Source organism: Protomyctophum parallelum, assembly GCF_964188405.1.
Source record: "Protomyctophum parallelum genome assembly, chromosome: 20".
Lineage (NCBI taxonomy): Eukaryota > Metazoa > Chordata > Actinopteri > Myctophiformes > Myctophidae > Protomyctophum > Protomyctophum parallelum.
In genome coordinates, this window is record NC_139718.1 from 28,919,627 (window position 1) to 28,946,039 (window position 26,413).

The following is a 26,413-nucleotide window of genomic DNA, read 5'->3' on the forward strand; positions in this document are numbered from 1 at the left end:
GCCGCCTAGCATAACAGATCAAGAGAAAGCTGGCACAAGAGGAGGAGATTGGAGAATGTGCAAATAGAGTCAGAAATAAATAACTATCCATGGAAATGAGTAAGTAACGTTGTTGAATATGGCTTAAATCTCATGTACGTCGATCTTCCACTCTATCTAGCGTGTTTATGTCATGTCTTCTAGTCTGGCTAACAATAGCAAAGTACTGAAGCAATGCTAGCTGTCAGATCTGTATGTACTTTAGTGTATGCACTTTAGGAAAGGATGGAATATATATGACATGTATTTACCTCATTAGAGCCAAAGATAAATAGTTTTTTGCTTCACTGAGAGAGACTACTAATAAAAGTAAGGTTCATTTACGTTTCAAGTCATTCTTAAGTTCTCCAATCTCCAAAGTAAACTAAGCATGGCTTGTCTGCTAAAGTAATTTGGTATTTTGGGGTTTATGCCGATACATAACTTGAAATGTTTTGGATAATATTGTAATTTCTTTTCAAGATTTTGTCCTAACATTTTCTCTATAGACGAGAATGCCAATTTACCCTGCACCTGTGCAAAATATATTATTTAGTGTACCAACTGGACTGAGGAAGCACAATACAATCCTGTGTCATCCAATTGTAACTCAGAGTTAAACACTGAGCAGTCTGTGAGGACATAATAGGTTATTGTTACTTAAATGCTGTAAATGCCCATCTGCACCCAAGTTGCAGTACCTTCCATTGACGCAGCCCATTCATGAAATGGAAAAGTCCTAACTGATGGTAAACAATGATAAACTGAACAATATTGCACCTGTAAGGATAGCTTGTATTATCCTCTTTGTCTCTGTCAAGACTTTGTGTCATAAAAAGCCACAGTTGGCGTGGCATTGGCAATCTTTCTGTCTATAAATTCTGTGCAGCAATTATATGTGTTTGAGTTTGGAAGCGGCTATTCTTTCTTTACAGACGAGGGAAGTTCAAGAGCACTCTGTCACTACCCAGCAGTAAAGGGTATAACGCTACTGTGAACACAGGAGTGTCACGATAGTGTGGCCATGCGTCCTGTAGGATGTGAGGCTGAGGCATCCCTCCAGGAGCTGTTTGGGTACTTCACACGCTGCTTGCAGCATGGAGAGTGGGAGCTGGCCAGTGCCTGTGTGCCACAGCTGGCCAGCTCAACCGGAGGGCTCTCTGCAAAGCTACGGGACATTGTCAAAGCCATTGTGTCCCATCCCTACATTCTTAAGTGAGTAACTGCTTGATGGTAAGACGAGGAGGACATACGCTGTTTGTCCTTTTTTGAGGGGTGCTAGCCCCTCCTATATCCAGATTTTAGTGTATGTTCACAAACTTTGTTCTACTGTACATAAACATTAAATTCCCATTGACAATGAATGGAAAATGTTATGTCATAGTGTCTGAGCAAATAGACATAGTGTCTATTTTACATTATGATGATGTACGATGATAACAGCGCCCCTCACTTCACACAGGTGTGACTTTTTAATATTCAATTGAGTTGTGAATATAAATATACCTGATCTGATGTCATGGTTTTGTGATTACATGCTGGTGTATGTATTGATTTAAAATGTGTTTATTATGTTTTGTCTTCAAGGTCAAAGATGAGGATAGACATAATTATAACATTGCAATTAGCAATTACTGTGGTCATTTTAGTTACTATATCTGTGATTGGTAATTTGATAGATGGGAGTCTGTGGGCAGTCCTCACAAACTGGCCTGGTTTTGGCTTCAAGTCCTGGAGAAATTGACAAATGAGCAGGTACATTTATGAAATTATAAATTGTATATTAACTATATTTGTGTCCTGGCCATGTTCCTCCATTATGCCATCCTTGAATATGAGCATTGTTCCCCACATGAACATGTGTTAAACCAATCTTTGTTTTTATGGCACCATTTGTAGAATACAGGTTACAATGCTTCACAAGTAACTAGGTCAAATGCACATAGAACTTCATGGAGATAAAAGATGTCTCCAGGACACTAAAGACAGATCACACTTTTCACCAGCACAACATTGCATAATATCCTTCCCCTCTATTTCCTTGGTAGGGAGATCTTAATGTCTTCTCGTTCCCATGTGGAGTGATAAGAGTACAGACTACTGCCCATTGTATGTGTAGCACTGTGCCTTAATGCTCTGCACCAAAAACTACTAATACAAATGAAGTTACCATACTAATTACATTACTGCTTGATCACTGGACCACTGTCCCCACTGGTATCACCTGCCCATTCATAAGAACTGGATTGTGATGTTATCCTGTAGGTTTCTCCTGTGGTCCAGCGAGAGCTTGAGTTCATGCTGCTCCTGGAAGAGTTGGGTGAGGAGAAAGTTCCAGAGGCTGTTCTCAAGGTTAGCTTAATGTTCTGGTCTGTTATCATTATCACATCACCTGCAGATGTTACAATAACCACATTCAAACCTTGCATCCAGATTTTGGATGATTATAGGGGAAAATTGTGCGACAGCTTGTATACATTCAGGTGTAAGTGGTAAAGGCAACCACACCGAAAAACAAAATGTTCAGGCAATGGTTTTATAGTGAAGAAAAGGGTTTATTGGATCATAAGGTTATTATTGTTAATTATTATCATATTATATAACCTCAGAATGGCTCTGTTTAATTCTATTCTATGACAGGTCCGAGTATAATAAAAGCAAACATTCTCTTCCACCAGGAGCTGCATCAGGCCTTCTTGGACATCCAGTGTGAGCAAAAAGGAGCATCCAGGACAACAGATGCTTGCGTTGAGTCTTGCCTCCAGAACTTACTGGAGAGGAAGAAGCCCAGACTAGCTTATGCACTGACACAGTTCTTACAGGTAGTGAATGATTTGATGAACATACCGTATTCTACAGATCTACTACCTATAGTATTATGTTGCACTTACAGGCTGTACACACTGTTCATGTTGGGGGCTGATAGTGAGCTAAAGCCAAGTCAAGCCTGTAGTGTCAGTCCTGAACTTGACACCACTGGCTGGTTACTGAAACCGAGAACTAGAACTAGACGTGTATAATAAAAACAAAAAACTGATGTCCAAACGTTGACTTCGTTTTAAATGAAAGGGTCTTTATTTACCGTCACTTCAGCAGGTTAAACAACGTAATAGTCAGTGTAAAATGTAAATCGACAGCCTTTGTTTTCACAAAACAGTCAACAAACTGTTTGCCTCTTTCACTTCAGTAACACCTGTGCCTTGTAACCCACTTCCTCATATAGACTAGACAAGGCCAACACCTTGACCGTGACGTCAATTATAGAAATGAAATGCATAGAAAATAAATGGCTCTTACACCTTATTACCGCATTATCTTGTCGTTTTTCTGCAGGGTCACACGTTGGGAGGCAGCACAGGGGACCAGACCCTCCAGCACACGTTCATCCAATACCTGCTGGAGAAAGTCGGAAAGCCAGAGAGGGACCCTGACAAGGTGGAGGAGTGGGTGGAGGAGATATGCACTGTGTTGTCTGTGATGCCATGGAGCACTGAGAGAAGCGGGGGACATTTTGAGACATTGTGTGAGGTGCTATGGGCAACCAGAGATGGCCCTCTGAAGGAGGAGAGGGTGCTGAGCGCCTTGCTGCGCCCTCAGTGCAGCTCTCTGGTCTCGCAGTACTGCTCCACCGCTCTGCGGCTTCAGAGAGACCATTTTCTGAAAAGCACACCTGAAACCCAAGGTTTGATCAGCATTTGCAGTCTTTGTTTCCCCCTGTGACCTATGCAATTATATGCAATTCTTTTCTAATTTCATTTAAAATTCAGGCTGCAGTTGATATTTACTAGATGCTAATTCAGAGGGAATTGAAGTGTTAAATTCCTAGTGCATCTGTCATTAATGTGATGCTATATAGAGGTTCTGCAACGAAGGTTGTCGGTTTGTTCAATCACTGGCACTAATGGGAGGGTGTCTTCCAGCTGCATGTTGTCTGAAGGATTATACCCACAGTTCTTGCCATCACTGTTCAGGTGCCTTTGAGAAAATGCTGACCTCAAAACAGCTCCAGGGCCGTTGCACTTCAGGCAACCCTGCCTAATCAAATGTTATGGGCTGTTATTTGTGGTAAATAAACCAGTGTTAATGATCAAGCGGAAAACAGAGGCTCTATTTCATGAAATTAAGTTCCTTTTTGTGTGTTGCATTTTGAGCTGATGTGGTCTGAGTCTGTAGTTTCACAACAATGTTACTTTAGATTGGGTTAGTTTTTTTGCCTAAAGAGGTGAAGGAAGTAACTTATCTGACAGTGTTGCTGTCAGTGAAGACCACTTCTGCTTCTGTGGGCTGCATTTACTTGGTAATCTTTCATGTGACAGCGACAGTGTTCTGTCACTTGATTATGACTTTTATGAGTTTTCTTTTTAATGACGTTGAATACAAAATGTTTTTTTTGTTTTAGTTTTTACCAACACAAAAGATCTTCCAAATCTCATTTTGAGCTAAATTGCATTATGTTGATGCTTCTCTACATGCCATAATCTCTTTCCTATTGCTTATGTATTCCCAACCCATCCTTAGTGGTCCTTCCTGAAGCAGAGAACCTAGTGCTCAGCTTGTGTTGCCACAGTGATCGTCCTTCCGCTTGGAAGACCATCTATTTTGAGTGCCTTAGCAGTGGGAAGCACTTCCTTGAACAGGTCGTGGTAAGTATTTTCACTTTACATTTACAAATAGGACTGCAGCGTCACTTAAAAATACATTGTTCCTCTCGTTCATAAATATCTCAATGAAATAAACTCTTCAAAGTCACCACTTACAGTACTTCACATTGGGTGTGATTTTTCCATATGAATTTGAGTTAATGTTTATATAATCATACATTTAAGTGTAAGAACACTGAACGGTCTTACATTGTGTAAAAACAAGTATTATAGTATAAATTATAAATAAAATATTCATGTTCGTGTTGCATTTGCATTTTCTATAGGAAACGAGTAAATGTTCTTCCCCAATTCTGGATGCTAACTTTAGTCACAGGAACTCGTATAACTTCCTGTCAACCAGTGCAATTTAGATTTTATCACATCAATATTGATCACAATCATCACATCATGTCACAACATAGAATAAGTACAAAGCTAGTGGGTTGCGCACAATCCGTACATCCCGTTCCTTGCTGGTCCTGGACATAAAAATGACGATTGGCCACAATTGGCATTCATCAGGTCTGATGAAACGTCGTCAGGGTTCACAAAACGTTGTGAACCCTGGAATCAGTCATTGTTTTAAATAAACACTGAGGAGCAAAGCAGTGTGCGGACATTTATCCTTTTAAACAACATAGAATAACCCCACAGATAAAGGGTATCATCATCATGGTGGCTCAACAAGTCATTATGCATGTCCTGTGTACACTACCGACCTATTTTGGATGTCACAGGTTTGAATCTCATTGTTATGAAACTCATGATGTGTGTTGCATGTCCAAAAATGAAACCCAACCCCAACAAATCTCTTTTGCTGTTTATATCAAAGCTCTATCTAATGTCTTCTCATAACAACCTCAAAACTTCAAAATATTTCAACCTTTCAATTTCTAGCAGAATTCCCCTTGAAGCAGGTTTTCTTCTCTTTCCAGGTGACTGGACTGGACTTGATAAAACGTGAGGAGTTTTCCAGGTTAAAAGACATGCTGAGATTGGAGTTCCAGCCACTGTGTCGCCTTCTGCTGCTGCTGGGTTGGACTCAGTGTCGCAGCCTTAGCTCAGCTCAGACCCTGCTAAACATCCTTCACCATGAGCAGGTCAGGGCATCCTATAGAATTTTCTATTTCACCTTTACTCGTCATTTGATGGTAAAATGAAAATGTTCTAGTTTATTGTGACCAAAGTGCAAACAGTCTCAAATTAATATTTACTTTAGCAAATGATTGTAGTTTTCTGTGATGTCTAAATAATACAGTAAGTATATGTACTGTGGAATGATCTAAGAGAGAAGTCCTACTGTATATTTAGCATTCACATTTTTAATTTTATAAGGTGCCACCAAGCCTTTGATAATCAGATTGAAAATCACTGTATATTTCAAGTATAGGCTACATTACATACAGTAGAAGTAATAGAATATGGCATGAGGTGCAGTAACGGAAAAGGTACATGACTGTACAAACTGTACATGACTCACATTAACCCAGCATAATTTTCCAACTGGAGACTAAACTACAGTACATAGGAGAAATCAATTCAGAGCTTAATAACATTGTCCTTCTTGCCCTCTTCTCAGGCGCCGGCTAATGACTCAGTTCTGCTGGAATTTGCCAATGTTTTGTCCTCTCAGCTTGGAATACTTGAGTGGTGTAAAAACAATAATCCGTAAGCTGTTCTCTTTTTTTCCTTTTTGAATTTTGACGTCATTTGGACTGGATGTGTGTGTGTACGGCTTCGTGCAGCATAAATCTTGATTTATGTCTCCCATCCATGTCTTGTTTCATTATACTGTATGTCTCCTTTCAGAGAGATTTCCATGGAGGCGTTGCTGACACAGCTTCACACTCTAGACAATCACTCTGCTCTGTACATTCTGCATTCCCTAACCCCTCTGGCTCAGTTTGAGGAGCCCAGGGTCCTTGATCTACTGCAACAACTGCCAAAACCATCAGGAACAGGTGAGGGTCTGCCATATCTGCTGTATGGTCTGTGTCCATTATGTTATCTACCACACTCTGTTCTGTTGCATGGAACAATTGTGATTGTGCACACGTAATTATTTACCAACGTCACAGAGACAAATTGTTGTATGTTTATTGTAAAAGTTGGAAAATATTTCTGATTATCCATTTATACCTGGCTGCAACCAACGTGACCAACTTTATTTGATGTCTGTCTGGTAATCAGTGAGAACTGAGAATCATTCATCATTTTCATGTTTCTCTCTGGTAGCATTTCAAGCAAACAATAAAACCTCCATGTACATTAACCTGGATCTGTCAGAGTCCACAGAGTCCATCAGTACCCCCAGCCCAGCCGTACAGAGGAACGTGGTTCTGTTTCAAGGTTTCTGTGCCATGAAATATGCCCTCTACGCCCTCTGCGTGAATGCACACCAATACTCCAACTGCACTGAATGTGAGGCTATGCAGCAGCAGCAACCCTCTGAACCAGAAGGGGACCGAAGCCAGACCTTGTCATCTGCTTCAGAACGTATGGATGCTCTTTACCACATTTCAAGATAGTTTCATGGGGCTTGGTGTCAGTTTAAAACAAAAGGTGGTCTACCTCTCGGAAGGGGACCTTGTGGACTTGGCTCCCGGTCAACCACTTGGGCCACGGCCATTTCTGGTTGTTTATGCTTCAGATAATTATGCTAGACAGCCCATAGTAAATTAATAAATTCAACACACCTTAGTATTTTAAATCATCTTGCTTTATTTTAAAAATATGGAATTGACCCTTTGTTGCATTAGACTGCAACACTTTATGGACAAGCTGTTTCCATGGAATAGGTATGCAATATACTGAGCACATTTTCTAGTTTATCTTTTGGTTACTTTATTTAAAAAGATCCTTTTCTGAACATTTGGACCTTCCTAGTTGTCTTACGCACCTGTCACAAAACATTGAGGTGTACATTTGGCTTCTTTTAATAGTTACTTTATTAAATATAAGTGTTATAAATAAATTAAAACAAATCTCTTTACTAGTACAGTATATTATCTAAACTTTTTGTAAAAGATCTGTTTCAATATGTTTTTCCTCATTGCAAGCTGGTTTAATTGTACTACTCTGCTCTATACTAGTTTTCACTATTTGATTGTTTTCTCCCAGGTTACCATCCACTGTTTCAGCACTTCCTGACAGAGTGCCAGCTCTACCTGGAGGCGGTTCCCGCCATGTTCCGCCTGGAACTCCTGGAGAACATCTTCTCCCTCCTCTTCCTGTCAGACTCCGACTTCATCCCTCAGCAGAACCAGAGGGAAGGGAACACGAACACGGGCTGCACTGCGCATACAGAAGGCACGTCGGAAACCTGGAATCCGGTGGAATCCGGAAGTAAACCCACACAGGATGGAATCGGGGACGACGGGAGGGAGCAGCGGCCACGACGGCAGCGGCAGCCTGGGACATTCTCGGTAGCAGCTGAACACGGCTACCTGGACCTAGGCCACCTGACGTGGGGCTGCAGGGGGTTTCTGGTGGACGTGGCTGCCATGAAAGGGTTTCTGAAGCTGCTGAAGGAAGGGCTGGAGGGAGTGTGCGTGGTGGGGCAGCAGGAGGGACAGGATGAAGGGCGAGCGCTGGCAGGCGAGGCAGAGGTGGCGGAGAGTCTGGGATGTTCTGTAACAGCAGAGACGTTTGGGGCTCGTCTGCAGAGGCTGACCAAACGCACCGCCGAGGCTCACTGGAGGCTGCAGATCATCACCAGCAATCAGGATAGTGATGGAAATGGTGAGAGTCAATAATTTATGGTATAGAATATAGATTCACTGTACTCTTTTTTTTTTTTTTTTTTTTTTAAGATATTTTTTTTGCGGCTTACGCCTTTTATTGATTTTTGAAGGGACAGACAGTAGGCTGACAGGAAACGGGAGAGAGATGGGGGATGACATGCAGTAAAGGCCGTGTCGGGCTCGGGAGTCGAACCCGCGGCACACTGCGACTGGATTACCAGTCAGGTGCCCAGACCGTTACGCCACGGCCTGGGCCTCACTGTACTCTTTTATTGATGGGTCAATTAGGGCTGGGCAAAGGATAATACACAGTGTGGCGGATGCAAAGCTCTTTCATTTGTGGTTTATTTGCAAAAGACTGTCTCACTCAACATTATCCCACTTAGTACATGGCAACTTGTGAAAGAAATCTATATTTTGAAATTCTGCTTCCATAGCAATGTGAACTGATACAAAACATTATTATTGAGAACCGCAGTCTGCAATCAGAAAATCTAGTAGTTAATCTAGTAGTTAAGGCGCTTACCACATGGCTCTACAGCAGCCTGACTGAGTTGTGTGTTCGATTCTCCAGCCCAACGGCTGTTGCTGCATTTCACTCCCTGTTTCCTGTCACTCTTAACCCATTCTGACCTGAGATCAGATTCATACGAGGTTTCCGCCGGACACACACTGGTCTGATGAACCCATTCTGACCTGAGATCAGATTCTAAAAAATGTCAGTCGTTCTTCGATTTTTCAAAAATAGCAGACCTACAAGCTCGTATCGCGCCACTCGGTGGCGCGATATGAGCTTGTAGATCTGCTATTTTTAAATAGCTAAAGCATAACATGATGCTGACACCAAAATGGGTGCCCGTTCAGAATGGGTTAAAAGCCCCCAAAATATGAAAGAAATATTAAAGAAATTTCAGGCTATAGACTGGCTTGACTGACCAATACAAATTCAGTATTCGACAGTCACATAATAAATATAGATGTAATCATGAATTTTAACAAATGTAATCTTGAGAGCTATCAAAAAAATGGAGTGGAAAATATTTCTCAATTCTCAGTTGCCACGCTTAGCCATGCCACCCTCAAATCCCACCTCGACTTTCTTTCCGCAACTAATCACCCCTGCTCCCCTAGTTGTTGTTGTAGTGTTGAATTTCATCTTCTGTTTAGCTGTAGTATGTTCTTCAGCAATCAACAAGCATGTTCCCTCTCACTCAAGTCTTGCTGATAATAACTCAATTTATCCACATCCTCAGATCCAGAGAGGCCTCTTCAGACCTCATCCTTCAGCCAACCTTTTCCCCCTCTGGGGCAGAGCGCCAGTCACGCCAGCCTGAGGAGAAGGAAGAGAGCTGGGAGACATGCTCCACAGAAACAAGGCTCCACAGAGAGACACAACGGAGAAGTTAGCACCAGTGCCTCAGGTGACGCAGAAATGTCTCTAGATCAAACTACAAATTGGGCAAACATTCAATGACGCAAAAGGTTCTGTAGTTGTTGAGCCTCAGTTAAAATCCTTGTTATTCATGTCCTCACTGTATTGCCTTATTCACTGCTATTATTTTAATGTTTTATGCCTTTGCTTTTCTTCTTTCTTTATTGCTCTGAAAAAGCACTTGAGTGCATTTTATATCATGAAATGTGTTATACAAATAGTTTTATAATACAGATCAGTCGTTGTCAAGGCAACTGAAATAATTTCAATTTGTTAGTGACCCAGATCTAATTTGAAGGTCTAATACGTACACAAACGCACATGCATGCACACTGAATGTACATGTACATTTTTTTTTTAAGTAAAATTTTTAGACAAGATGGTGAAATCCAAGAAAAGCAATTAAATCCATTTAAAACTAGATAAAGTGCGAGGGGCACAGGTCTCCACCAGGGCAGGTCAGGTGGTGGCCTCCTGGTGGCGCTATAACAGGCCAATGTGAAAAGGGTGGGATATATTCCTCAGCCTAGTAGGAAAGTCTGTGAAAGATTTCACATAAATTGCATGTTGCATTCATGATTTGAGGCTTTTTGTTCAAAACGGGCCAATCCTGCAAACTTTGAAAGCCAATGTTGGCCAATTAGGAAGGAATATGAAATATCGGACAGATCCGTCTTGAACACATGACTATAGAGATACTGTGTAACAATTTGCGGGATTTTTGGACAGAATCTGGAGGAGTAATATCCAAAAATGTGTTTTACAAAAGTCGGCCTCCTGGTGGCGCTATAACAGGCCGTTCTGGGCAGAGGTTCATCGTCGGCATTTAGGGAGTGTGTGTGCAAAATTTGCCATCGACCGGGTTAAAGGAGATTTATTAGGTGTTTTGACTGGTATGACGCTATGGTTTCTGTGGTTAACAGGGCTTAAAGTTCTCAGTCCTGGGGAAGGATTTCAGTCCTGAGGATTTCATAGGGGTCATTTAATGAGATCAGTGCAGATTTGCAAAAAAATAATTTCAGTCTTGGGATTTTGTTTGGCTTTAAGCCCTGGTTAAAGTCATTTGTGGATAAATGTTTGTCTGCTGACCCCCAGATGGTAGTGGAGGTGCTGGAGCTGGGCGGAGTGAGGAAAGGATGGTTAAGTCACTAAATGTTTGTCTGCTGACCCCCAGATGGTAGTGGAGGTGCTGGAGCTGGGCGGAGTGAGGAAAGGGAGACGTGTCCATGTGGCAATCCACACATTTGGCTCGTCCCGGCCATGCTGTCCCCTCCAGAGTCACTGCTCATGTCCTGCATCCGACGGGGAAACTTCATGGAGGCACATCAGGTAAGGAGTGTTGGTGTGCCATCTTGTCTGCTTGCCTGTGTGTGTGTGTGTGTGTGTTCTTGCATAGCATGTGGAATGCACATTTGTATTGATACTGTAGGTATTATGTTGTAAAACATAATCTAATGTTGTGTATGTCAGATCGGTGGTATGTATCCCATCAGGAAATGCTACATTATGTCAGATGATCAAGTCAGGGAACTTGAAAAAAAGTGCGCTGGTACAGTGGAAATTTGTGCCGTGCCCGTAATTAATTTCTTTCATGCCAATCTCACGCTTGCACTCTCTCATGAGCATGGGTGTGCTTGAGTGGAAGAAGTAGGCGTGTACTGTATTTGTTGTATTCGTTTCAAAGAGAACAACTTGTAAAGTTTAAAACCAGCCCAGGAGGAGCACTCTTATGTTGTGCCCTCAGCCCTGTTGACAAGCTCAGCTTCTTAGTATCTCCTTGCTTCCTATCTACCAGGTGTCTCTGGTGTTCGGTCTGGAGGTGTCTGCGTGCGGCGGGGAACTGGTGTTCATGGAGTGCTACAAGGAGGTCCTAACGGAGCTGGAACGGGTTGAGCAGAAGATGGAGTCTAAGTCTGTGTCTAATTCCTCATCCTCTTCAGAGGGCCTGGGGTCCACAGTGGCTTCAGCTTCAGGACGCAGCAGGCTGGGCAGCAGTGGACGTTCTACACTGCAGGCCATTGGAAGTGCAGCTGCAGCCGGTATGACCTGTTTTACTCACCATCCTGCCAGAGATCTCATGACACTAGTGGTTGCGGGTTCAATAGCCAAGTCCTCTTTTAAGATTCAATAAACTCTCTTGACTATGCCACGAAAATGTGAAACTCCCTACCAACAGCTGTTAAGAAATGTGAATCCCTAGACCCCTTAAAACCGCTCTCAAAAAGCACTTGCGAGCGGCTGCAATTCGAAACTATGGCCCTCGTAAAAAAGGAAAAGCCCCCACACCTTATTTCTATACTGTACACATTCTCCTTTTTTCTAACTGTGTATATATGATGATTTCGTTTTTTGCATAGAAGTGTAATAGTGTATATTTGCCTTTAAATGTTTTGATGAATTGAAAATGGAGGACCCTTATGTAAACAAGTCTTAGTGCTTTTTCAGGTTTTATCCTGTTAGCAGATTTGTATTGACCTGTACTTCCCTTGAATACAATTTTCAATCAATCAATCAAACGAATCTCTTATTGAATCTTTTCACCCCAAATCTGAAGTCTGCTCTGCATTTTAACTTTGATCGAATTTCTGTTCTAAAAGCAAGCTGCACAGTGCACATAGATGCATAGATTAATAGTTTTCCTCACTCGCTGCCGATGAACAATTTATCCCCAAAATGTTGATATGGGATTCGAAAAGGATTCAGATTCAATATGCATATTCACTTTTAGATTCTGATTAGATGAAATCCATTCAAACCCCAGACTCCATAGATTTCTTACTGTTGGCTTTCTGTAAGTGGGTCTATATACTGTATATTTGTTTTGATGTAATTCTTGCTACAGTAGGTGTCCTGTAGAACTCATATGGTCTTGTTGTACTGTATCCTTCTATAGGCATGGCCTTCTACTCCATCTCAGACATAGCAGACAGGCTCCTCAGCACACCAGGCCACCCCATACCCTCACTGGAAGAAGGCTACTGGTTGAGCCGCTGTGGTTCAGACCCCTCTGGCCTCCTGTACACCCTGCTGAAGGAGCTCAGCCCGACAGCCATGGCTGCATTCGACCTGGCCTGCTGCCACTGCCAGCTTTGGAAGACCTCCAGGCAGCTGCTTGACACGGCAGAGCGCAGGCTCAATAGCAGCCTGGAAGCACGGGGTGTGTATCCAGGGGTCGTATGGATTCACAAGTGGCTCGCAGTGATTTTTGGGTCTTCTCTGGGATTTTTGAAAATTTGCCTCAGATCTTTAGGTTTTCTATTTAGGACCTGTCAAAGGATTTAAAAAAGCTTTCGCACACCTAGAAATCAGCCGTATCCACAGGTGCGTAGGCCAGTGCAGAATAGTGTGTATAGGGTGTATTTTCCTTCAATTATAAAGTGAAATATTCTTATTTTCAATGTATTTTTCAACATTGTAAGAGAAAGTGATTTGCGGAATCCTTGCACTCTCTCTCAGTCTCCACTTAGTTAGGCAACGTTAGCCAAATTTGTGACCAATCTGCAAAATAAATAGCTTTCTTCACAAATCGTGTTCATAAAGGTGTCTACTAGTATCACCTCTCAATTTGTTTCAAACCAACGGGAAGCTTTGACAACTGCTGAAAGTAGGGGCAACATTAACAACCTATATGCAGGCAAAATCTATAGTATATTATTTTATATGAATCTAAATGTTTTTTGTTATTGATAGATACTTTACTATAGTCAGAATCGTACATATCACTGGGTACAGTCAGGCATTTAGGCTAAAAGGATATCACAAAAAAGTCCTGATTCATCAATAATGATGTTTTTCAGGACTGAGGGTTGAGCCCAAGGTGCCCCATGCTGATTCTGAGGGGATCTGTGGGTTCCCAATGGTTCTGCAGCAAATCAGCAAGATTCTGAACCACACAGCCAGTAACAAGGGATCTGTCAAGACAGGTGAATACAAAGGCACAATGATGCATCGTCTTAAATGTTAGTTGCTTAAAGTTGGTTTGTGTGTCTTTGTTATGTATGCAACTAATACACATGTTCCTACTATGACATAAGAGGTTTACAAGCAGCATTCAAAAACTGATTGTCAAGAGAAACTAGGGTAGTTGTAAATGAATAACTGACCCTCTCTGTTTCCATAGAAGCGGTTGGAGAGGACCATATGATTTGCAGTCCATTTGGATGCTCTATACAGGAAGTGTTGCTGTGTTGTCACCCAACCCTGAGTGAAGAGGGCATCTCCTCGCGTCTCAGTCTCTCTCAACGCCTGGAACACACCCTGCAAACCCTCAGCACTGCCACAGATAACACAGGTCAACGCAGTGTTTCACAAATTTAGGGTCATGACTTGAGTCTTTTATTCGCTCTTTTAGTCACGAGTAATTATCCTAGTTTTTCATTTCCTTTTCCTGCAAAACATAAACTTCAAAGACGTTTCAAACGATTTTCCGAACTTTTCAAAAAAATCTACAAGCTCACAGCATGTCATGTTGTGAGTTTGTAGGTCGGCTATTTTCACTCTTACAAAGATTTTTTGTAAGTTTGGTTCTCCAAATTTACCTCAGAATGTCGGAGAGAAAACGGCACCGTTCAGCACAATACATTACATCTATCCCAAAATTATCAACTTTCACTGTTTGCTTTTATTTGGGTTTAGATGCTTATAACACAGGGGAATCCAGGTTCAAGTTCCTTAGTAGGAATAAACAGTAAAATCCTCAGTGTTCATTTATCCACTTGTTACTCTGAGAGTGTACAGTTATGGGTCCATTTGGTTATATTTGTACAAATTGTACACTTTCAGTGATACTGAATATGTTGTTTCTGAAAGTCTGTCTGTGTTGTGTCTTGTGACAGAGGGCCATCTGTCGGGCAGCTCTCTGCTGGTGGCCTTGGTAGAGCAGGCCAGTCTGAAGCAGTCTGAGCTGGATGCCCACCCCGTACGCTCCAGCATGAAGCAGCTTCTTCGGTCGCTGGACCAACTCTGTCCATTCGAGCCTGATGGAAGCCTCGCCAGGCCTGACTACATGCGCAGCTTTTTGGACTATGTGAACACGCTAGCATCTGTGCTCGTACGCAGCCTTGGTTCAGAAGGTATATATACTTTCGATCAGAGTTGTATAGAGATGTATACATAAAATAATACTGTGTTCGTCTGAATAATCCCATAAGGAATGTTGAGTCAATCAGTCAGTCAGTCAGTCAGTCATTCATTCATTCATTCATTATGATCCAAGCCATTTTCTAGGATGACCCTACAGATTTTGGTCACTGTGACTCCATGGCATTTACTCTAGAACCATCTTTTGGCCAAAATGTGCAGTTGCACACACCATATCTCAAAATCAAATCATTATAAATAATAATAATAATTTAGTTTTGCAGGGCTCTAAAGATAGCTATGGTTCAAAAATACTTATATCTGCTTGGGTGTAAGGAGTAGCACAACCTTGTTTAGGTGCTGCTAGTGGGTCTTTTAGACTCCCAGTCTTGTTTCTTTCTCCTTTAGAGTATGTAGTCACTGTATAGCTACAGTATATCCTGCAATAATCTAGTATGAATGGTGATAATTTGTAATGAACAGAGGGGGAAAAGGGGCTTCATTAAGACAACACAGTCTGTCTTTATACCCAAGTTTGTTTTTGGTGTCCCTCTCAGACCAGGCTACTGAAGTGAAGTTGGGGAACCCACTACTTGTGCTGCTTCAGACTCCATCTCAACTACTTTCTCACCTGCTGTTTGACAGACAGGTGTCTCCTGATAGGTATGTTTGACAGACAGGTGTCTCCTGATAGGTATGCACACTGGCTTACTCATGATGCGCTCAGCACGGAGCTCACACAAAGCTACACTGTAGACATGATACCAGATTTGTTATTCCCCCCCCTCCCTTCCTCCCCTGCCATTTCTCCAGGCTTCTGTCCCTGCTGCAGCAGGAGGGGCTGCATCTGAGCATTCAGCAGGTGATCATCCAGCGTTGCTGTGAGGTTCTGCCCGTGTGGTCCTCATGTCCAGACCCTGTCAAGGACACTACACAGGGCACTGAGGGAGAAGGTGTTTTCTGTGTGGCCAGCATGTCTGCCCTGCTACAACAGCATGCCCAGGAACACATGCCAACACTGCGCAAAGTGGGCATGGCAGACCATTCACATGAATCCAGCTCTGAGTCTGAGGCCTCTGCGGAGGAGATCTCGGCAACATCCCTCAGCCTCTCCACCTCTCCGCCTTCTGTTACATCTACTTCTTCTGTTTCATCTGCTTCTTCCTCCAACTCTTCACCCTCCTCATCTTTCCTCCTCACCTCGTCAGCCTTGTCTTTCTTAAAGTCTCGCTGCCCGTTGGTGGCTCTGCTGGCGTGCCTGAGCGCCTGTAAAGGAGAAAGCGCCCGGGCACAGTCCTCAGGCTGGTCAGGCTATTTCCGTAGTGGACGTAAAGAGGCAACGCTAGATGCAGAGCAGATCGCTCGAGAAGCAGACGGCCTGCTGAAGGAGTTCCCTATTCTCCGGGCGTACCTGCAGAACGTGTCTGAGCCCATTCTTGGGACCCTGGGGAACGCAAGGGAGGAGGGCTCCGCTGGTCTAGGCTCGGCGCTCTGCGGGAGACCCGTGGTCAGTCTCCTGCTCTCCGGGCCCCAGGGAGACATGGCCCAGGCAGTGGCTGCCCAGGCCTTCCAGGAGGCCCTGGCCAGTAAGGACCTGGGCAGAGCCCTGAGTCTGCTGGAGCTGTTTGGACAAGGCTGCAGCCAGGAGAGGGCGCTGAGAGACCGCCTGCTGGCCTGCGCTGCTCTGGAAGGTGAGTGAGGACCTCTCCCCTGGTAAACATGTTTTGACCACCAAGGCAGTTCATGGAAGTTCATGGAATTGTTTGTCCACAATTTAGCTTCAGTTCAGATAGACCAAGAAACGTGTCGTTGACAATGTAATTTATATGTGGACAAGCAGATCGGCTATTTTCATCCTACATTAAATTCCCATTGACAATGAATGGACAATTTTACGTCAGTGTCTAAGCAAATAGACATGTTACGTCATGATGATGTACGATGATAAAAGCACCCTCACAGGTGTGATTTTTTTACGCTTGGATTTAATGTTGCACCAGCTGCATTAGTATTGTATTTGAACAGTCATTCTAATAGCAATATTAAAATGAAATAAATGGTAAAGGCATAAATAACCATATCCTTTTAATATGTTTATAGGTAAAACGACTAACAAGAACACAAGACTGACTAGTAATAATAGTTTAATAAGAGGCTAATAAAGTCTGCCTGAGCATCATGAAGCTCATTTTTTTTTATAATTGATTGTTGTGTTCTGTCTAATTAACTATGTTCAGAGGGAGATGAAGGTATAGCACAGCTGTTTCGAGTGCATGAGCCCAGCCTGCGCGCGCGTGTTGCCCTCCAGGCCCTGGAGCGCTGGCCTCTGCTGTCCTGTCTGGAGCTGCTGGAGTTCTGTCTCAATGACCTCAACACAGAGACCTCACTGAGAACCCATCTGGAGCTAAGGAAGAAAGAACTTGAAATCTATCGCTGGGTAATTCAATTTCATACTAAAATTAGACAATAGGATTTATTTAATCAGGCAGATTGGTAAGAACACATTCTTATTTACAATAAGTAAAATCAAATTAACCAGAACCCTGAGCCTAGCATGAAAAACCCTGTATAAGTGTAGAGTCTGTTTATAGGCAATATTTTATATTTGTAAATTATGTAGGCCTCTTGTTGTCTACACTCTACACCATTGAATCCAAGGCTTTGATGTAGTGTAGGTTCATAAAGATTGATTGGTCACTGCAATCGTATTGCAATGACCGGTGGGTTGTCGATTCCCAATGTCGATTTGTGACTCACACACAATTTGCTCCAGCTAAGGTCAGTCATAGTGAAGTATATAAGTGTAAGGGGATCATTTCCCCCTAACCGCATAACCCATGGTTCATAATCATAACCATTAATCACACATAACATAATCATTATAACATAAAGCAACATAACACAAACATAATGAATCCCCCCAACATTCTCCATAACAAAGAGAAAATAAATGGCGCACCCTGAAGCATGCTGGGAAAGACCCTCTGCCAACTGAACAGCTTGGCTACAGTAGCCTATTTAGGGGGTTTAAAAACACTGTATATAATCTGCTGATCTAGTGGTATGTGTAGGTGTCGATGTTTGTACCAGAGATTGAGTACAGATTAGTGACGTTTCTGTTGGAGCAGGTTGTTGACGAACTTATTATCAGAGTGACCAGCTGATAGTGTGATGACAGATGAGATGAGATGTGATGAGACAACAGGGGATAAGGGAAGCGATGACGGACACACACACACACACACACACACACACACACACACACACACGCACGCGTTAAAACAGTAACGATAAAAACTAAATTAATAAAAAAGAAAACGTCTTGTCAGTTCTCTAATCCTTATCCCTCATATACTGTAGTTTCTGGGTGTTTGGCTGTGATTAAGCAAAGGGAAAAATCCTCCAGACATTTTTACTTGCTCTCCATATTCTTTACTTGTGCAATCTTTCAAAGTTCAAACCAACTGTTGAAATATTATGTAATGGGAAACGTCAGTTGTGACATTCCGGTTTCTCGTGTTCTTTCCCTCCCCAAGATGTTGAGTCTACAGATGCCATTGCCCTGGGTAACATGGCAGGAGCTGAGGACTGAGTCTAAGAGAAACTCTGAATCTGTGTTTTCTATCATCCTGGAGGCACGAGTAGGTGGTGGAATGACATTCCATGAATTTTATGTCACACTCTCACACATTGCCTAGAGGGGTCATTCTGAGAACATTGTTATCATATCAAGAACAGAAGTACACTATTATGCACAATATGATCATTTAGACTTACAAGTTTTCATACAGTAGTCACATTTTTACCACATAGCTGACATTACTTATTATCCATAGTGGCCTTGTACTTTACGACTATTCTGTTTATGTTTTGATGTAAATGCTTATAGATAAAGCACATTGCTATTGCTTTAAGGCAGTGGTTTTCAACCATTTTCATATTTATTCTGCATTTGAGCCACGGACCACCATTTGATGAGATAAAGCTTTACTTTTCCTGTCTATGCATTATCTATTTCATGATTGAGCCTGGTGTTTATTTCAGGAGTTTGCACTCTGTGGCCAGTGGGTGGAGCTGTACCCTGTCTCTGAACATCTGACACTGCAGCTGCAGACAGAACACCTGCTTCACCTGCTGGAGAAAGGACAGGCGGAGGAGGCCTACCAGGTCTGCACCAGAGCATATTGGTCAACTAATGCTGTTTCTTAAACACTTACTGAAACCCTATATACTTTGCTCCTTTGTCTCTACACCCACATTTGTAGATATACAAGCCCACAATCGGACACGTTGTGAGCTTGTACAGTGGATATGCTATTTCAGCCGAATGTTCGCCTGTTATGAAATGGCCAAATAGGGACCGGGGTTTATGCGGTTAATCTAAAATAGAAAAGGTTTGTGAGGAGGCAATTGCAAATGTTATTGATAGAGGTGTAGTTGAAAAGACATCTAGCATTCTAACTGAAACTTTAAAAAACTTATTTTTTCTGTCCTTGTCTAGTTGCTTGAGGGCCTCTCAGACACCGCAGTGGGCTTGGCGGTTTGCGAACGTGCTCTGGACCGCCGACCCGGATTGGCTGCCTGTCACTTCCTGGCTGATTACCTCACTCTGCATTTCCAGAGCCAGGTGTCACCGGCCCGACGGCGTCACATTCACGCCCTCCATCTGGGCTCTAAGGTAAGAAATGCTAGAGTCCATGTTTTTTTGTCCCGTGCTACAAATGCAAACAACCATATCTATGTTGTTTTGTACACTTAAGAGTTAAATTAACTCCTTAAAGGTAACTGCTTGGTTAGTTAGGTAGACACAACAAAGGCATATCAGTACCAGGGGGGCAGTCAGACAGATATTTTGTGAAGCCTATAAGGAAATCGCGATTCATATAATGGCCTGTTGTGGCGCTGTCATTGGACCCAGAAAAACCCATAGCCCCATAGAAGTCCATGTATTTGGGCCCAACTTCACCTAGACTGTATTACCTTAATAAACATGGTCATGAATACTTTCTGCTTCCAGTCACTAGTTTAAAGTCTCATTTCTAATGTCATAATATTCTTTTTGGAAAATTATGGTCCCATTAATTAAAAAAATGACCATAAAGTCGCATATGTTCTGAGGGGCGTGGCTACCGTTACAGTCTATGATCGGGATTCCCCTCCCACTCGAGTCAAAATAAAAACCAACGGAGAAGAAGGGGGGAAGTCCCGCCTCGTTGTCTGGGCCAGCCAATGGCCAGCTGGGCCAAAACGGAGCCAGCCAATGGCCAGCTGGGCCAAAACGGATCTAGAAATATGGCGATTTACATCAGGAATTACCATAGAATTACAGGCTTCATTTTACGTCCATGTTAGACCCGGGGAACGCTTTGTCCATATTTTTTACAGTCTATGATCAGTACACACTGTACTTTTAACAACACCACTGGTATGTAATTTGGAGCTCTTTCCGTTACCAAGCCTTTATCACTGCTCATTATCACATGTTTCTGTGACGCATAATCTCATGAGGGATTGTGAAACTGATAGCCTACAGCATGACCCAAACATTCCAAGAAAGTGTCATAAAAAAATCATTCATCCACTTATGTATGCATTGTAGAATAACGAATTAGGAGGAAAAACAACAGTGAGTACCACACATAGATATGAATTGCCAAATGTTTCTCTATAGATGCATTATGTATCAGAAATCAAATATCATAGAATATTATATGGCTTAAATTTAACCGAATGTCATTCTACCATCAAACTTGTAATCTTTACATAAATAAAATAATATTGTTTGAGTTTTGACAATGAGAAGATTCACCAATTACAGCCACTGAGTGTACCACAAGCACCATGAATTCCATTCAGTTGCATTACTCATCTTGGCTCATGGCCTAAGGTTTATACTGACCTGACAAAGATCCACTGAGATCGAAACGTTGTCCTCAATAAAGTATTCCTTTGCCTAAAGAATGGTGTGCGGGCCCTATCTCCTTCCAAGTAATGAAGGGTCTCATTGGTTTGATCCACACTCCGCTGCATGGCTGACCTAGTATAATATTTGGTGAAACAGAGATATGGTGGAAATTTCCAGATCTTAAATAGTTTTGAAATTAGTCATACATTCTTGTGGAACAGTGTAGAGAAACTTCCAATTGAGTTGAGAAAAGTGAATGGGTTTTTATAACCCTCCAGGGAGGAGAAGTTAACAGTTTTTTCATCAGCTATGCCTGTTCAATGTTTGCATTTGGAGAATCCATGGAGCAGTGCCCTGTAGGACAGGTGTAGCTAATCAGCTTAATGATACACCTCAGTAATGGCTGCGCCCAGGGCACCCCTCTGTGGATTTGGCTGTAGCGCCACCCTTTGGCCAATGGTTGTGATTTTCGTTTCTTGGCCATTTGACATAACCCTCTACCATATTGCAGAGTTTTGTAAGAAACGACTTCACGTTTAAGCCAGAACTGCAACTTGTATACGCGTTTAGTCCCCTAATAATAATACATTATATAATTTTGACCCGTTTGGTAACCAGTACACTAACTGGTGAAGTCCCCAGGATGTAAAATGTGTTATGCGTGGCTGTGTACTGTACGTGTAGGTGCTGCTCACTCTGCCCATGGCCGCCAGGCAGGACTACTTCCCTCTGCTCTCTGAGCCGCTGCTGATGCTGGAACAGCTGCTGATGAACCTAAAGGTGGACTGGTTGGACGTGGCAGTGGGAACCCTGCGGAGCCTCCTGGTTGGCCAGGAGGCCGGCTTTGGCACGGAGGACATCGACAAGCTGCTGGAGAACTATGCCTGCAAGGCCATCGACCTGCAAGGCCACTACGCCCCAAGAGAAATGTCTCGGTCTGGTCAGTTGAAAATGTAGACATGCACGCACAGATCCTTCTCTTATTTCTTACAACTTACACGATCAGTTTGGTTAGGTGAAGAGATTGAATGTGCATGCATGCATTATCTCTTTTGTATATATATTTTGTCTTAATTTGCTGGTTCCCAACGTAGAGGTCCCAAGCTAAATGATTGCTAGCTAAGAACCAAATGAATCCCTATTGGTCTGTAACTCTGAGAGTGTATAATACTTTGTACCAGAGATAAAAAATAAAAAAAGGTTTCAAATGGGGTGCCGTAGCCTAATGCATACTAACTGGGGGTCCTTGAGATTAAAAGGGTTGAGACTCACTGGTCTAGTAATTGCACAATTGTCTTGACACCCCAGACTCTGTCATCAGCCTGCAAGATGCCTTGTTGCAATGTCCTGCTCAGGGCAGCTTTTCCCCCTCACCCAGCCGAGTGGAGTCTCCAACATCCTCCACAGGTGAGATGGCACGTACTACCGCGCATAAACACATACTGTAAATACACAGTATCAATATACTGTACCAGGTGTTCCCCCAGAATGTATACTAGGATGTATGGGATGTGTTGCCCTCTGAATTAGATTTAAAACCATTTGATGTAAACTAATTATATAATATATTTATCGCAGTTATCTGTAAATGTCCACTTCTAGGCAGCACACCCATACACACCACATCCACCAGCAGCAATGGAAGAGGCTCTGTGAGCAGAAGGGGGCGCCTGTCTATTCAGTTCCAGCCTCCGGAAAAACCTCCTGACCGCAAGGACTGGATTCCAGACACCCAGCAACACGTCTGCATGGTCTGCCTGCGTGAACGGTTCACCATGGTGAGAAGGCAGAAACCATGAGTGGCTCCAGTGCATAGCAATGTGTCATTTATATATATATATATATATACACACACATGTACATACCCTTGGTAAACTGAAGTGTACAGTGGTTAATAACTTGATGCATCCCCGTTTTATTTTATTTATTATTGACAATAATGACGATCTGGAAATAATCATTATAGGGAAGAAGAAAAAAACTTCAGCTATAGCCTCAAGAAATCAACAAAACGGCCATAGGGGAAGAAATATAAAAATAAATATTCACTAAATTATGTAATGCTTTAAAAGTTTCCACTGTGAAGTCTGACTGTCCATTCCCCCCTTGTCATCCTGTAGTTTAACAGAAGGCACCATTGTCGTAGATGTGGCCGCCTGGTGTGTCATGCCTGCTCTGAGAAGAAGATGTGCGTTGAGGGATGCCCTGAGGACGACGCCAGAGTGTGTGACCAGTGTTATGTGTACTTCCACCCTGAGTAAGACCTTGTAGCTATGTCCAACTCACTAGCCTACTCATTTATTCATGAAGTGTATTCATAAAAAATACAATAGGTTTGTCCGACTGAGGGCTTTACAGAACAACTCGGGACATAAATAGATAAACGTTTGAGAACAACTACTGTGTGTGTGTGTGTGTGTGTGTGTGTGTGTGTGTGTGTGTGTGTATCATTCTTTCATGTGTGCACTGCATGTTCTATCCATGTTGATGATTTGATAAACATTAATTGAATGATTGTTTGTTTTTGCTTGCAGTGTGGATGATGAACTGGAGGAAGCAGAAGGTAGATATCATTTGAAGAGTTTCTTCTTTAAATTCTACAAATGCACAGAACATTCTGCTGTATAGTGGTTACGGAGAGATGTTCCAGTTGTATGTAATTGATCACTAACAGACGGATGTGGCCATTTTAAATGGGAACATTGGCATTCAATCATTTGTTGGAGATCACTCAGATCATTTCCTTATATTTTCTCCCATTATCCACTGAAACCTTATAGTACTTTGTGGACCAGCGTCCCTCAGGCGTCTGTACTTGGCCCCCTACGTTTTTCCCTTTTCAGTAAATGTCCTCGCTCACATTGTGAACTTGTGGACCAGCTATTTTGGCTGAATGTTCGCCTAATATGACATGCCCAGAATAGGGACACAAGGGTTCATGTCATGTGGTTAAAGTGTAACAGCATGCCACAGCACCCTCCATCCATGTCATGCGAAAATGCTACATCTTTTGACAGAGTAGGGAAGAGTGGGTTACTTTTAAGTAATCCTGTTTTGTTCACTTCTGACCTTTTCTCATATTTATTTCCTTTCACATCTGTAACGCTCTGCTGTCACTCTGTTGAGAAAAGTGCTCACCCTCTGCTCTCTGTATAGTGGCTGGGAGCCCCATGGCTACAGACGGTGTGTCAGATGGAATGTTGTATCTGCCCGAGGTGGTCCACAGACGGATACGACTCAGCACAAACCCTGAAGACAACCATCTGCTGCGGAGCGAGTTCTACTACGAACAGGTCTGGATGTACAGTAGATACAAAAGGGGATCCAGTTACTATATATTATAGATAGTTTAAATATGTTGGTCATACTGTAAGAGTACTGTACTCTAGTAGTCTGTACTGCTAATGTATACTGTGTGGGTGAGCCAAGCCGTGGCTCATGAGTCATGACACACGGTTCATAGCTCTAGTATCTGGTCCAGAGCTACGTCATGTCTCACTCAGTATAAAATACTCAGTGAAAACAGTATATCTCTTGTATATGTCCGCTTTCTGTAGAACTTCATTCATTGATTTATTTATTAACAGTTTGCAGAATTACAGTACATTTCAAGCACAAACTCAATACAAAGACTGTTAACTGTGAGTGGACGACCCAATTAAGCATTACACTTGTTTACAAGAGGGTCCACCATGGTCATTGTGCCCATGTACTGTGTAGGATAGTAGGACGTACAATCTGGCACGTACCAATTCACTTAACCCATTCACATAATGCATGTGTTCTTTGATCCACCTGGAAGGCTCCCAGTGCCCACCTCTGTGTGACCATCTTGACCCTGCACAGTGACCAGACGGCCTGTGGTCACCAGCTTATCAACCACTGCCGCTCCCTGTCTCGTAAGCTGAACAACCCAGAGGTCGACGCCTGTCTCCTCACTGACATCATGAGGCAGCTGATCTTCAGCGCCAAGCTAATGTTTGTCAAGGTCGGCCGCAGCCAGGATCTTGCCCTCTGTGACAGGTGAAACGAATGAAATGACATGAATTAATTGGTAACGTTTGTTTTTTACGGAGCTATGTGTGTCCTTGGGTGGCTGGCTGGCTGGCTGGCTGTGTCCGTCCCTGGCTGGGTCTGTCCGAGCATGAAAATTGGGTTTGGTTGGTTTTCACAACCAAGTGTCACTGTTGCGCAGCCTAACACACACACACACACACACACACACACACATATTAATTGTGTATATGATGATTTTGGGTGTGACAGTACAGTACAGTACAGTAGAGCGACCCCCTAAGGTCCCCCGTAACTGGCCCGGCCCCCTGGGCAAGTTCCTGGGGGTTCTGGTGACCCTGTGGGGACCCCCACATGGCAATAAAGATGGTTTGGAAAGCGGTTAATAAAATAATTTGCAGATACATGACAATGTTTGTCATTCAATCTAAATGCTATATTATATATAATGCTTGGTCTCTCTCTTTCTCATAACACACAATCCGTTGCTTCTCTCTGTCTTGTCAATGTCTCTCGTCAATGTCCTCTGTTCATGACAGCTATATCAGCACAGTAGATGTCCTTAAGATTCTGGTGACTGCCAATTACAAGTACATCCCGTCTCTGGATGACATTTTGGAGCCAACTGCCGTCACTCGCCTGCGTAACCAGCTACTGGAGGCAGAGCACTACCAGCTGGCTGTGGAGGTGAGGAGGCACTCAGCAGTGCCTGTGTTTTGTTGGACACAGTGAGCTTTATTTCCCCCACCCTTGGGGTCTGGTAGATTTAGTTTCTCACATGCCAGTCTCATTGGATTTGATTACTACAGGTATCCACGAAGAGTGGACTGGACCCCGGCGGTGTGTGGCACGCATGGGGCACGGCCTCTCTCAAGGCGGGGAACCTGTCGGCGGCACGGGAGAAGTTTGCCCGTTGTCTGAAGGCCCCAGTGGACCGCAACCAGCTCAACCTGGGCCCCTGTCTTCTGCAGGAGATAATCCAGCACTTGGAGTCGACAGTTCGACTGACACCAGCCGCGGTAGGAGAAGCTCACATTTTTGCGGTGCGGCCATAGGCCAAGCCGTCTATAACCAGTACGAAGCTTGAGGGCCAGAAGCGTGCACGCATCCGCCTCGTTGGTGGCAGACTGCTGGGCGAGCGCTGGCGCTGTGGCATGGGGGGTCAGATCAACATGGAATGAATTCTGTACTGGTCATATAAGGAGCATGTCTTGAGTGTACAGGGTTTGATGAGGTCAGATCAACATATGGAATGTCGGAACAGGTCAGCTCCATATATGGAGATCTAAGGGTGGTAGCGGGGACATTCTATTGAGTGTACAGGGTTTGATGAGGGCCAGATGTAGAATTGCTGGCCAATATTGATGACCTCAGGGATCTCCATATATGGGCTTAACTGCGAAAGCAGGTCGCATTTACTATGACAGGATGGATATCCCTGATGCCATAGTAAATGCGACCTGTGTGTGATGTCACGATGACCTGGTCACCATATATGGGGGCTCATGTCACGTGATGTCACAATGAACATCACCTATATGGGGGGCTTTCCTGGGCTGACCGACCAACCAACACACTG

The 26,413-nt window shown here is 43.2% G+C and overlaps 1 protein-coding gene across 4 annotated transcripts in view; it reads left to right on the forward strand.

Annotated features, from left to right (window-relative positions):
- zfyve26 (zinc finger, FYVE domain containing 26) overlaps positions 1–26,413 on the forward strand; it is a 34,332-nt gene that overhangs the window by 1,507 nt on the left and 6,412 nt on the right. The window contains exons 1-34 of one of the 4 annotated variants that reach the window (XM_083791484.1): positions 1–99; positions 954–1,233; positions 1,698–1,773; positions 2,284–2,370; positions 2,697–2,840; positions 3,352–3,700; positions 4,537–4,661; positions 5,597–5,761; positions 6,241–6,329; positions 6,471–6,622; positions 6,948–7,157; positions 7,782–8,402; positions 9,658–9,825; positions 11,011–11,165; positions 11,632–11,875; positions 12,730–12,993; positions 13,634–13,759; positions 13,957–14,127; positions 14,672–14,908; positions 15,473–15,578; positions 15,729–16,606; positions 17,153–17,352; positions 18,452–18,556; positions 18,960–19,082; positions 19,417–19,593; positions 21,505–21,760; positions 22,129–22,227; positions 22,423–22,598; positions 22,941–23,077; positions 23,355–23,383; positions 23,977–24,113; positions 24,623–24,843; positions 25,374–25,521; positions 25,644–25,853. The exon at positions 1–99 is cut by the window's left edge and continues 21 nt beyond it. In XM_083791484.1, coding sequence (XP_083647610.1) covers positions 1,043–1,233; positions 1,698–1,773; positions 2,284–2,370; positions 2,697–2,840; positions 3,352–3,700; positions 4,537–4,661; positions 5,597–5,761; positions 6,241–6,329; positions 6,471–6,622; positions 6,948–7,157; positions 7,782–8,402; positions 9,658–9,825; positions 11,011–11,165; positions 11,632–11,875; positions 12,730–12,993; positions 13,634–13,759; positions 13,957–14,127; positions 14,672–14,908; positions 15,473–15,578; positions 15,729–16,606; positions 17,153–17,352; positions 18,452–18,556; positions 18,960–19,082; positions 19,417–19,593; positions 21,505–21,760; positions 22,129–22,227; positions 22,423–22,598; positions 22,941–23,077; positions 23,355–23,383; positions 23,977–24,113; positions 24,623–24,843; positions 25,374–25,521; positions 25,644–25,853 — 6,576 coding nt within the window. In that variant the 5' untranslated portion in view covers positions 1–99; positions 954–1,042. Of the gene's footprint in view, positions 100–688; positions 801–953; positions 1,234–1,697; positions 1,774–2,283; positions 2,371–2,696; positions 2,841–3,351; positions 3,701–4,536; positions 4,662–5,596; positions 5,762–6,240; positions 6,330–6,470; positions 6,623–6,947; positions 7,158–7,781; positions 8,403–9,657; positions 9,826–11,010; positions 11,166–11,631; positions 11,876–12,729; positions 12,994–13,633; positions 13,760–13,956; positions 14,128–14,671; positions 14,909–15,472; positions 15,579–15,728; positions 16,607–17,152; positions 17,353–18,451; positions 18,557–18,959; positions 19,083–19,416; positions 19,594–21,504; positions 21,761–22,128; positions 22,228–22,422; positions 22,599–22,940; positions 23,078–23,354; positions 23,384–23,976; positions 24,114–24,622; positions 24,844–25,373; positions 25,522–25,643; positions 25,854–26,413 lie in introns of those variants that run through there. The other 3 variants (XM_083791487.1, XM_083791486.1, XM_083791485.1) reach the window with 3 other exon arrangements.